Genomic DNA, 13705 nt, shown 5'->3' with positions numbered 1-13705 from the left:
GCTACTAGATACAAGGGGAACAGAGGTTAGGGATGTAGCTCAGTGGTAGAATGCTTGCCTCATATATGTAGAGATGGTCCATCCACAGCAACACACAGCACACCCCTCACCACACACATATCTGTGCAGAGTGGTTATCCAAGCATGCCTTAATTAAACATATAGTTTAAATGGTGCTCATTTAAAATAAATTATGTTTATACTTATATAAACATAGTGATTAGCTGCTTATTTAACTAGCTATGTTAAGACATGATTTATATTTTCTCATAATTCAACCATTTAAGTTTTTCCATTTGCAACTTAATGTGGTCTTTTCAAATTCTTTAAAGGTACTTGGGCATTGACTACAAGGAAAAGGTAAATCTTTTCCCTGTTAGAGTCACATTGTTAGCAAAACCCACTACAGTGTCAGGTTATGGGACTTATAAATAATCGTTGGGATATAGAGACAGAAAGGACCACTTTCCTATGATTATCTTTCTTCAGAGTTTTTACTAGAACATGCAGTTTATTTATGAAAGCCTGCTGTTAATACTTTATCCACCCTACCCCCACAAATATATTTTCCATTCAGTGAGAAAAAGATTTTAATTTTTGTCAGTCTATCTTATAAATACATCATACTTATGTAGGACCTAGATGTTTATGTAATAAAATAAATAATATCTTTATAGACTCTCCAACCTGCTGTAGCATTATTGAAGAAAACGTAAAGATCCTATTTTCTCTGGATGGTTTTTCTTTCTTTCAGGTTTCACTGCCATCACAGTCCTTTTTGGCATAGCAAGATCCCTGTTGGTATTCTATGTTCTTGTCAACGCTTCCCAAACTTTGCACAACAGGATGTTTGAATCAATCCTGAAAGCTCCAGTATTGTTCTTCGATAGAAATCCAATCGGTAAGTCAGATGAAGAATTCCGCTAGGACGTGTGTCCCGTTAATGCATTGAAGAGCTGATGACATCTCTTTCTTTGAAAGCGGAGGCGATATTAGAGGAAATAACTCTGCAAATGTTTGTTTTCTACAGTAAGCTTCCCTGATATTTCCCTCCCACAGTAGGAAATCTAAATTATCAGTTACATAGAGTTATCTCAGTGTGTATAGGTGTGTAACGACACATCTACATTTATGACATAGAGTTATCTCAGTGTATAAAGGTGTGTAACAACGCATCTACACTCAGTTGCATAGAATTATCTCATTGTGTATAGGATAGGTGTGTAACACATCTACACTCAGTTGCATAGAATTATCTCATTGTGTATAGGATAGGTGTGTAATGGCACATCTACACTCAGTTACATAGAGTTATCTCATTGTGTATAGGCTAGGTGTATAACAGCACATCTACACTCAGTTACACAAGAGTTATCTCAGTGTATAAAGGTGTGTAACGACACATCTACACTCAGTTACACAAGAGTTATCTCAGTGTGTAAAGGTGTGTAACAACACATCTATACTCAGTTACATAGAGTTATCTCAGTGTGTAAAGGTGTGTAACAACACATCTACACTCAGTTACACAAGAGTTATCTCAGTGTGTAAAGGTGTGTAACAACACATCTACACTCAGTTACACAGAGTTATCTCAGTGTGTAAAGGTGTGTAACAACATATCTACACTCCGTTTGCAGAAAGTGTTGTGAATCCTGTTGTCATGTGGCTCACAGAGCTCCCTGCACACCTTACGGCAGATAGAACATAGTTGCACAGTTATAAGACACCTCCTGTGTTCACACAGTGTTGGCCTGTACTACCTTTTGAAGGGTCTCATTAGGAGGGACCCTCTCTGAGCAGGAGATGAGGGGCTGTGCAATTGCTTCTTTTCTTGGAGGATCATTCATTTCTGGAAGTCTGAGGATTTGACTATGAGGTTGACCTGACTGGTCTTAAAGATTTATCTAAAGCCCCCAAAATGTGATCACCCCCAGTATTTTTTCTCACTTATTATAATATAATATAAACATATTATTTATTTAGTATTTTGAAGTAGTCTCTTGCTACAGTAGCCCTGGCTGGACTGGAAGTCACTGTGTAGACTAGGCTAACCCTGAACTGGTGAGGAGAGCTCTCTTGCCTCTTCAGACAAGTGCTGAGATTCTGCACCATTACATCCCATCTAACTCTGTTTTTAAAACAAACAAAAACAACCACAAAACCCCAGTTCCTTCTTTGTCATTTATTGTTTAACTGTCACCTGTGACCCTCTTAACTCTGTGGACTGTGGTTGTATGACAGTCTTTGTGCTGAAGAGATAGATCCCTGTACTCAGTGCCTTTGTGTGAATGGATGGAGGCCCCACACAATGGTCCTCTGACCCACTTTGCTTCTGCAGGTACCTCCTTGGGCCGAATTCCTCGGAAGTGTTAGTCATCATCACAGACTCTGGTCATCTGGGGGTCAGTGGCAAGGCCTGGGGCACCTTTGTTTATGCAGGTGATAATTAATGGGACCTATTGTGGAGGAATGTGACCTGGAGGGAGCACCGAGGACCGGCTGGCCATTAAGTAGCTGCTGGACCTAGAGCAAAGCATTTGGATAGTGTCAGATGAACAATTTTCAAAGTAGGATGTGTTGGTTAGAAGTGTGGACCCTGGTGCGAGTGGCCATCTCAACACTAGCCCCTTGTGAGAACTCTGGTTATAGCTGTGACGATGTTTGTAAGCCAGTTACTCAGTCTCTCTGTGCCTTGGCGTTCATATGTGTAAATGGGGGCAGTATCCATACCCATCTCTTAGAAACTGAGATTTTAAGCAGGTGAGTGATCTTCAGTGTTTGCAGTGGTACCCTAGCCTCCCATCAGTTCCCAAAAAAGAAGGTGAGTGACTGGGAGAGTAGCCCTGGAGTTCAGTTTTCTTGCCTGTAGGATGGAAATACCAATTCTGAACTTCTGTTTCACATGATTGTCGTGAGAGTTAAATAATGCTGTTGTGGAAGGCATCACATGTGCATTAACCCCACAGATGCTATCTAGTCTGGGCATGAGGTGGAGCCCAGAGAATAATGAGCCACACATGCCCAGTGCGGTCTGGCTGGAGCTGCGCTCAGAAGGGAGCTGGTGGATTTGGCGCTCTGAGCATCGTAGCTGCTTGGCTGGTTAACTGCATGGACACCTGGAATGTTTGCAGGCTGTGTTCCACTCCCAGGCTCTGCTCCCTGTCCTACTCACCAGGCTTTTCCTGTTCCAGGCCATAAGCTGTTCCTGGTACCGTTATTTATTGAGGGATTCAGGGCCTGGTCTAAATCTGGGGGTAACTACTTCCATCAAGCAGAGGTACTCCTTTCTTCTCTCCCTGCTGTATCTATTAGCAGGACTTTCTCCCTTCAGTGAAAACAGAGCCCAGATAAACCCCCAAAGGTACACCTCACTGCCATAAATGTAAACACGAGTTATTTACCTTTTCATTGGAGTACTTAAAACAGAAAAAATTCAAAAACTTTTTAAGATTTCAATTCTCATTTGAACAGTGTTTTGCACATTTTTCAATGGTGAAGAGATACATCCAAGTTATGAATTATGCTATATATAGCCTGTAACATTAATTATTTATGTACTGAAGTGGTTATTAAGCACATAATGTGTACAGAAGCACCCCTGTTATGTCATGCCTCCTCAGTTACACAGCATTTTTGCTGAGTAATGTAAAGGCACAAGAAAAATATCTTTAAATAATGTTTCCTCAGAGAGCCTTCAGGAGCCCCTGAGGTCAGCAGGAGTTTCCTGCCGTCTCTGCATCCTGGTACCCTCCATGACTTTAGAAAGCTTCAGGGACTAGAAGGATTTTTGCCAGCATGTAGTATCCAGTACTGTAGACACAGGAGTAGATTGGTATGGAAACTTCAGCTGGAGCCCCGTAGCTCTGCCTCCTGCGGAGTCCCCTCAATACCTCACCACCATCTGATGTGTCTTGAGCCCAGCTTGGACCTAAGATCTGACCCCTCCATCCTTCTCTGGTTGCTGCTTGTGTCAGAACCCCAGAGAACATATCCTGGAAGTTAAAAGTGTCTTGTTCCTTCTGCATGGGTTTGCCTTGCTCTCTACCCAGGAGTGGTACTTCCTGGCCTCTCCCTGGTGCTGATCAGTGGGTGACCTTGGCACTTGTCCAGAAACCCAGGCCTTCCATGGAGCTGCAACACTGGCCACTTAGCCTTCACCCCAAGACTGGCATCTAAAGGAGAGAGTGGAACAAACCTCCACGATGATATCGTCTCATATGGCTGGTGACCAAAGTCACACCCAAGTCATAAGATGTGAAGTTACTCTCTTTGTAGAACCCATGCACGAGGGTGCAGAGTTAGTCACAGTGTGTTTATATAATATGGCCCCTGACTGTTTCCTCATGTTTCATAACCTGATAAATCTTAAGCTCATAATTAGGATCAATTTCAAACCAAAACAGTTTATGACCTTAGATTGCCAGAACCAGCTTTCCTTCTTCCTCTTCATTCCCGCCTCCCTTCCTTCTCACTCTTCTTTGTTTTCTGACCCCGTCTCCCCGAGATGGCCTGGTGATGGCAAGTCCATCTGTCACAGAACCTCACGTCTCAGCTGTGTTCTTCTGCTTTCCAACATTTGAGTTGGCACTCGAGACAAATGGTGTTTCTAGTCATCTTCTGGTTCCCTTTTCATCTCCCTCTTCCTCATTAGTTTATCTCCCAGCTTAGCACTTCAGTTTAAGAAGATCCCGTAATACACAGGGCCACACAAACTCTGGGTCGAGCGTGTTAACAGACATAAACATCGGATTTCTCCTGTGATCACAAGCAGGTTTTCCTTGCAGGGAGCCAGGCTACTCTGGACATTGGTCACAAGAGGGCAGCATGAGCTGCAGAATTGCAGGGACAGAGCCCCAGAGTGCTTGCATGGCAAGACCTGGATCTGCTGTTAAAGCTTTCTTGGAAAAATTCTCCTTTTCTAGTTTGTGTCTGTGTACCTCGTGAGACTCAACAAAAAACGTTAAAAGGCATTCCCCCATTTATATGACTGAAACATCAAGCTGTATTATGGAAATCTTTATGTGCTACTGGAGAGCACCTAGCATTTCAAAGAGGATATTTTGATCCCCACTCAACACTCTCTGAACTAGACTCTGGAATAGGCAGGGACTGTCCCCTGTCTAGATGGGTATTATTTCCTAAAGGGTTAGTTGTGACTGACTGCTGTTTTCCTTCAGGGAGAAAGATGATCACTATGTCTTTACTTCCATATCATCTGAATCCACAAAGACCATTTGTCCCATCCAGTCACGCAGCTTTTCCTTTCTCTCCTGGAGACCAGAAGAGTGGCTGGCTAGTGGCCGTGTCTTCTCTTGTCCAGTTTTGGTCACAGTGCGAGTGGCTGACTGCATTAACTTCAGATTCCATAGAAACATTTACGGAGCTTTAATTTTTCTGTTTGCCTGGAAGAAATGGAGCCACTGGTACAGGTAGACACATTTGTTTCTTTTCTGTAGGAGGTACAGAGTTAGTCTTGGGCGATGGCCAATGTGTTCATTCAATGACAGATTTTTCCCTGCGTCGTTCTGTGTGTGCATTCCACAGTGTAAAAAGGAGTATCAGCCTATGTCACCATTTTAGAATTAAGTGTGTAAGAAATAAAATACTGGGAAAGAAGGAAAAGTAGCATACTGACTTCTATTGATTTAAAATATATATTAAATGATACACCACACACACACACACACACACACACACACACACACACGTTCTTTTGATGGAAGTGGCCACCATCACTAATAGCCCTAGACTTTAAGATAGGCACTCTCATATCTATCCTAATAAAAAAAAAACTAGAGATTGCATAATGATTAAGACTCACAGATCGATTGAGTGGGAAATTGGGCTCGTTGGTGATTTCACAAATATAAGCTATTCTAGATCAGGCTGTGGGAGGAGGGCTGTCAGTGCTTTACAATAATGCTCCTCTTCTCCAGTCTGGAGAGGGAGTCCTAGGAATCCAGGCTAAGCTGCTAAAGAACTCAAGCAGACGTGGAAGGAGAGTTGAAAGCTGCACAGTGAGTGTTTTGTACCATCAGAAAGGCTGTCTTGCTGGAGCATTTATAACATCAATTGTCAACATACCTTGCCTTTGCCAGAAAAGTAAAAGAAGAAAGTCCTCAATAGAGAAGAAATCTAATTGCAGGATACCTGTCTGTTTATTCAGCTCCAGTGACCACTGGAGTTAGCACTAAATGCATATTTTAGCAAGTATAATACGGCACTGTCAAAATTACCCTGACAATAATAGGCCTGTTAAATTATAGCTCTATAAGTTCGGAGGTAAAATGGCTCTGCTTAGCAGCACACATTAATCTATGCCTGTTCACACAAGTGCTTCTGCTGAGCAGGTAGCATGTTTAAACAAGAAATACTGGTCTTAAAAACCTCTGATTTATGGTAGGTGTTGTTTTGACACAGCATCACTCAGACGATTTACAAGGCAAAGCTTGGTGTTAAAATATCTCACCGGTGTTATCCTTCGTCACCAACATAAATATTCAGCAATGGCGCTGGAAATTGGTGAGGTGCCCATTCATGCCAGATCACTCGCTCTGTTTCCTTTCAACTAAGATCTGTTGTGGATATGGCTAAAAGAAACAAGGATTTCTCTTCCTTGAGTGTAGATGAGCTGTAAGAAATGGGGAATAAGAATAGCACCCGTCCTGACGGCTTTCATGGACTCATCCTGCCTAGATTGGTTTTAATTCTGGCATAAGGCCTACGGGCTTTTCTTTTCTTTCTTTCTTTCTTTCTTTTTTTTCTTTTTTAAAAAAACCTTTTCCTTGCTTTGTGCATGTTGTAAAGAATATATTTATATGTACGTTAGTTAGTTCAAGAGGCTTTTTCTGTTCAAAGGAAGAAGTTAGTCATCGTCAGAAAAGCTTTGTTGCAAAACAAAAACACACATTACCCCTTTCATTTTTTCCTTGTTAATAATAACAAACGTGAGTGAGTACAAAAGGAATTACACAAAAGATTGCATTAATCATAGTGATCCTCAATAGCCACATAAATATTATTTTTCTCTGGTTTGAATGAAGTAGCTAATGGTTTGAAGTAGGTGTGGCAATTAAATCCTGTCAAGTTGTCACATATTAAAAATAATGTTTTTCACATAACAATGGTTATGTGTACTTAAACTCTTATCGGGGTGATATTAAGTGATATTTTACGGGAGTTGCCCATTTACTGCTAATAGCATAATAAAAGCCTTTGTTATGAGTTTAAATAGTTACATAGTTACATATATTTGATTGCTGTTGTTATTTCATCCGTAATCTCTCTAAATGAGATTATTGTGGTATTTTTCTACAGCTGGCAAATATTACACTGTTTTAATGAACACTTTAAATGTGGTAGAATGTTCCAATTGCTCTTTATTCATTTTTTCTCCATAATAAATTGTACATGGAAATACTGGCAGCTTAGTAACATGCATGAGCACGTACACACACACACACACACACACACACACACACACACACACAGAGAGAGAGAGAGAGAGAGAGAGAGAGAGAGAGAGAGAGAGCGCTGTATTCATGGTTGTTCAATAGAATTTTTAAAAGATAAAATTGGGAAGCTGTTAACTTGTTCAAAATTATGATCGTGTTGTATTTCAGAAGATTAAAAGGATGACATTTCTCTTAATTATTTCAAATTATTTTCCACTAAGGCTTATGTTAAATGTTACATGCATATTTTTATTTCATCCTTGTCCCCTCTATTATAAACGTTATTCTTCATTTTGAAATGAACAGACTGGGAAAAAAATCTAAATATTTACATCACTGAGTCACATTTTATCTCACATAAAGTATAATTTTTTTTTGTCTGCTTCTATCCGGTTTACCATAGTACTTGTCAAGATGATAGTTACCCTTTTTGGCATTTGTATTTAGTATCTGAGTATCATGCTAGCCTTGTGAGTCTGTCTTCTCTGAAGGTAGAGAAGTTCTATGACTATAATGTTAATGTCCTCTACTGTAGGGCACCCAATGGTTCAGGATCCATGCTGTTTAAATCCAGCTAACTTAGAACTAGGTATATGTGCCATCCATGGCCATTGCCATCTGGGATGCGTAGATGGGTTCCTGATCCAATGCCATTCAATGCTGTCATTTGAAAGGTTTCTCCCCAGTGTTAGTTCCACAGTCAGAAATGCCTCAGGGAACACGTATATCATAGAACCTTCCCAAGCTTCTTCTTGTGTGCAACATTTCAAGAGAAAATACAGTGAGTTCAGTACCAATTCCATCATGAATAAATATGGATGTTATGGAGAGTCTAGCTGGGATAGAACATAATTTGGGGCTATTAGGTAGAAATCAGTAGGGACTTACTAAGTTTGAATTCTGTTTGTCTGTTGTTTTGTTTTGCAGTTAATTATATATGCACTACCTGTGTCTTGTGTTGGCTTTGTGCTCCCTGCCATCTTCAGATTTATCTGTTATTTTATTACCACATGTCTCAGACTCAGGATCGGGGACTTTGTAGTTGATGAGTAAATACATGTTGGTTTCTTAGAGCAAGGGAAAGCTTCAGAGGGGCATTTACATCTCCCCAAGATACGCCCAGCAGGAACAATGGAGTGCAGGGATAATTAGAATAAAATTGCACCCTTTTGTTGGATAGTTGGCAGATATATGGAACTGAGTTCTGCTTTCTAAAGAGCAGCTGCCAACAGGCCATGGGGCCTAGTCTATAGAGTGGGAGGGCCTAGACAGAAAAACCAGAAATGATGTCCGTGATTCGGGAACCTGGCCTGTGGTTCTAGGTTCTCTAGTGGTTTACCAGCTGAGGAAGTAAAACCATCAAACACCTAATACATTTCTTTGAGGCTTCAGTGTACCTTGAAGAGGACTTCCGGCCTTTCCATAGCTTGGGGTCTTCTACTTTCATAGTTGTGTTTTGTAAACTGGTGGCCCCAAGAAATAGGAGAAAATGCATGTGTTTTAAGACATGCTAATAACAGATGTGTTACACCTGTAGTGAAGGGGAGGCTGAGCAGGACTGAGGAGTTGACCTGTCCCTATATGGTGGTAACATGGCCTTGTCATTGCTAAACCATCCACTTCCGTTCCCTTGCCCTTGGCCTCCAACAATTAAAAATGGAGTTCCTTTTCTTCTCAGGTCTTTGTTGGTCAGCTTCTGGGTGTCTCTATTAAACTCCATCTTCACAGGACTTTGCATGCTTAAATAGCCACAGACAATAGATTGTTTTAAGAAAACATAAAAATATACAAGAACAGAAAACCCACTGCATTCTCTGATTCTGTGTAGGAGTGTTACAGGTTGTAAATTTAGGAGTTGTGGATGGACAGAGATACCTAGCTTACTCCCCAAATGGCCTGACAGTGTATATCTTCACCGTCAGTGACATCAGGACCGGCTTTGATTTCATTAAGTTTGTTCTTCTCCTGATACGTCAGGGCAAGTTGTTTTATACTGAAACCACACAAATGGGTGGATGAAGGAGTCCGGGAAATCTAAGTCCACAATTCTGTATTTAAGATCACAGTTGCTGAGTGACAGCCAACTCCAAGTCTCCACTACCATCCAAACACATTCCTGACCCATCAGGGAAGTCACCATGCTATGGGCAGGGACCTTCAGAGTAACAAAGACCCACATACACTCTGGGCTTTCTAGACATCTTGGTACTATGTAAGCAATGATATTTTCTCTGTTAGTAATGTTATCGTGCAATCAGCCGTAACCCATTGAGTATCTTATTCTTGGAAACCAGGATTAATCTTTGAGGGAAAAAAATCCCCCACTTTTATTAGAAGCTGGATTAATATCTAGAAGAAAGATTTGACAAGCTTTCAAGTGCATTTTGAGTGAAAGTTTATTAAAATGTGTGCTTGTGCAGAAAGCTGTCTCACAATCGGGTTTTCCATTCTGGGAAGTATCTACTTTCACGTTTCTTTCCTTTTTACATTTGCACTTCAATGGATTGTGTCATGTGGGCAAATGTTTCAACCTCCTGAACACCTGGAAAGTCTAATTTAGACTTGTTCTGAGTATTTGGAAACCTTTAGCCAGGCATTATTTCACATGTAGTCACTCTCCTCATTTTGGGAAAGTCCTGCCTGCAGGTCTGCCTTGCTGGAAGGTGGTGCCTCACTAGGCTTGCTGTCGGACCTTAGAGGCCAGTGGCCTCATCCCTGCCTGTGGGGGTTAGTTCAGGATTTCTCTCTGAACTTGAAGTTTGAAGTTTTTGGATTCCATGGCTGGGCTCTTTTGGCACTCAGGAAGCCTATAATCTGATCTGGAGGTTTGAGAGCTGGGGAAGAACATCAGCACACCATGCCTCTTGTTGGCACCCCAGTGTCAGGTGACTCATTCTGACGTGTGCTTTCTCACAAGTCCGATTCCACACACCTGGCTCATCCATGCTTCGCGGCACAGACCAAAGCACAGTCTGATTTTTGTTTTCATTACTTGGAAGTGCGCAGGTGTAAGAGAACAAGGAAGCGTCACCATTAAAACTAAAAAGAAGGGCTAGAGCAGTGACCTGCAGGGGCAGCAGGTGGCTAAGGCACAGGACCTGGGCTCGGTTCCCGGTACCCCCACATGGTGACTCAGCCATCTGTGACACCCATTCTGGAATGTTCAGTGCTCACTTCTGACTTCTACAGGTACCATGCTCATGTGGTGCACTTACATGCATGACGACAGAACACTCATACATTTTTAAATAAAAGAAAAATTTCTTCTGTTGCAGTCAGAATGGCCTAGAATCATGAAATTAATTTTTGGGTGGTGGTGGTGGTGGTGGTATATGGACTGTAAATTTCTTCTTTCCTTTTTGGAGAATAAGATCTTATTGACATCTGAAAAACTGTATCTCATGCTGATATACATCTTCTCTCTAATTTCCTTTTTGCTTATCATAAAAATGAAAGTCAAAATGGGTTTAGTATGACCCTCCCATGTATTATACTGTAGACAGCAGGTTCTCTTTAATACCAACTTTTCACAGCTGGTCTTGATGTGGCCCTATTGGTGGGAGGCTTCCTTGTGGTGCATGTTGGGGTACTGGAAGGTCATTCTCCCTTGGCGTTAGGAATAGGTAAATGAGTGTTGGCAAACTAGCCTGAGCTGATCAGAGGGACACATGTGTAATCCAGATATCAGCTGGTTGTCACAGTCCGACAAACTCACCCGGTCTTGAGTCCGGGCAAGCACACTCAGCGCCTCTCCTACATTTGAGAGTTCAAAAGCCCCGTGTGAAAAGTTTCAGCTAACCACTCTTCTTCCATACCCCAAAAGCTGTGGGGGTAAAGCTCCTTCATTGACTTAACTTTCAGGGATGTCCCATTCTAGGGTTTTCTTTATTAAAATCACTGAATGTTGAGAATAGGTCAGAGTGTGAGCTTTTGTGTGGCGAAATGGGAGAACCTCATAGTTTTAGATAGAATCATCTTTTCTCCCCTTAATTTTCACGGTGGCTTTTGATCTGGAATCAGATTTGAGAGTGCCCTGGCTGTCGATTAGGGTCCTCTGGACTGAAGCAGCTGTGTTCAGCAGATGCATGTTTCTGTGTGCGTGTGAGAGTTAGTTTTTCATGATGCAGTACGCTTTATATCACCATCTTCAGTTAAAGGGGTGTAAGACAGAGCGTTTGGAAATAACCAGACAAGTAGAAATAACCCAGCAAGAATTGCTCTGTGGTGGTTTTGAACCATGGTACGCTGTGGTAGAGAACCTGGCTTTCGAGCTTGCTTCCAACATTATATGTGATATATATGGACATTATAGAACCAACTCTGTGTGTGTGTGTGTGTGTGTGATGTAAGACAGTGCCAGGCACATAGGTCATTAACATTGACTAATTGAATTTTTTCTTTTTTGGCTGTCTAAATGACATGATAATTTTAGGGATTTTATTTTCATAATTAAAAAATTCTAAATAAATATGCTATACAGCTTAGCTACTTTTCTGTTACTGCGGTAAAACACCATAAGCACCAGCAACTATGGGAAGAGTGAGCTCATCTTGGCTTATGGGTCCCGAGGTGTAAGAGTTCGTCATGGCCACCTGAGGCAGAGCAGGCACAGTAGTGGAAACAGGAAGCACGAGCTCACAGCCTCAGTGCCAGTAGGAATCAGAGAAAGTGAACCTGAAGTGGTCTGTGATTTAAATTCTCAGAGCCCACCCCCAGTGACGTACTTCCTCCAGGAAGGCTCTACCTCCCACGCCTCCTGGAACAGCACCACCCACTGGGGACTGCGTGTTCAAGTGTCCGTGCCTGTGGGAGACTCTTCTCATTCAAACATCACACTAGTTCTGATAAATAATGACTGTGTGGTGTGCATGTTTTCTTGTCTTTGTGGAAAAGTAGATAAATCACCAAAGACTAACAAGCCTCAAACACAACCAGTATTGTAGGTTTTTGTTTCTTTGCATGTTTTGTTTTTGCTTTTGTTTTCAATGGGGCTTAGCTTCATTCCAGAGTTCATTTTAAATTTAATTTGGTCTTACAATGAGAGCTCAATTTCGCATGTAAGTACCAAACATCTGGTTTACTTTTTGCTTGAAAATGATATGACTGAAGTTCAGGACAGAAGTCTATTTGTAATTAAGGAAAGACAGTTTAAAATTTTATAAATTAAGTTCTATTTAAATGGCACTTTGGAATTATTCCAGGTAAGTGGGTGGATATACTTCCTTGGAGTGAGAGAAACTTTTTTTTTTTTTTTTTAAATGCTATTACAGGTCAAAATGTAGAAATTCCATGTATTCACCTTTTGCAAAAAGCGTGAAAAATGACAAATTTCACAAGTGAAATTTAAAGTTGACCTGAGGCAGTTTTAGATTGTTGGGCCTTCAAATTTTATTCATGGGATGTTTTTAAAGACACTCTGTGGTTTGTTCGCTCCAGTTAATTCTGGGCGGTCCTTCTACATGTCTGTCAGATGAACAGCTTGATACTTCAACTTCCTCTTGCGCAAAATACAGCTACAGCAGCCTGCAAAGAAATGAGATTTCTGGTTGGTTCTTCGGAGCCATGGGTTATCTTTTCAGGACGTTGAAGGGTGTAATAAATCAAACACGACAAATATAACTCTCTACTACGTCGACTGCCCCATTAGCATTAATAAACCAACAATTTAAATGCTATATTAGAACTGACTGGTTCTAATTGCCTTGAGAAATATCAAGATACATAGCCAGGGTGGAGAGAGGCCCAACAGAAGAGTCCTTGCTGGTTAACAGTAGTGAGGTGTGTCTGCAGGTGGGAAGCCCCTCGCCAGCCCCTGGACTATGGGAGTCAGCGTCAGTTACGCCAGGGTCTCCTCTGTGCCCTGTTCTGTGCTGACATTCAGTGGCCCTGTCACACTATATGATTTGTTTAGAAATGATTGGATAAAAGCTTCTTAACTTAAAAAAGCTAAGAAACCCTCAAAGCAGGCAGTCTGTGAGAAGACGCCAGAGGGTTTTACAGCATCTCTTTCCCTACTCCTTTGATGCCTCGGAGATCAGCCATAGGACAGGTTGTGTCTGTTGGCATTGAAAACTTAGCGTCTTATCAAACGTGGATCAGCCTAGAGTGGGGCAGATTTGGACTCCTTCCTTGTGTCCTGTCATTTCCTTGCAGCAGCATTTGTTTACTTTGGCAAACTAGACGTATCCAATTTTGTCACTTTCATTATCTTGCTTCACCTGCAATTGTAACATGACAACAAACCAAAC

The 13705-nt window shown here is 41.5% G+C and overlaps 1 protein-coding gene across 1 annotated transcript in view; it reads left to right on the top strand.

The window, feature by feature from the left end:
* Abcc4 (ATP binding cassette subfamily C member 4) overlaps positions 1-13705 on the top strand; it is a 211006-nt gene that overhangs the window by 106821 nt on the left and 90480 nt on the right. Inside the window, exon 19 of the mRNA XM_036198541.1 lies at positions 755-901. Within this exon, the coding sequence (XP_036054434.1) occupies positions 755-901 (147 nt within the window). The remainder of the gene's footprint in view (positions 1-754; positions 902-13705) is intronic.

The sequence above is a fragment of the Onychomys torridus genome, chromosome 9 (genome assembly GCF_903995425.1).
Source record: "Onychomys torridus chromosome 9, mOncTor1.1, whole genome shotgun sequence".
Classification (NCBI taxonomy): Eukaryota; Metazoa; Chordata; class Mammalia; order Rodentia; family Cricetidae; genus Onychomys; species Onychomys torridus.
The sequence above is the reverse complement of the archived record's forward strand: the minus strand, read 5'-3'. Positions and strand labels throughout refer to the sequence as shown.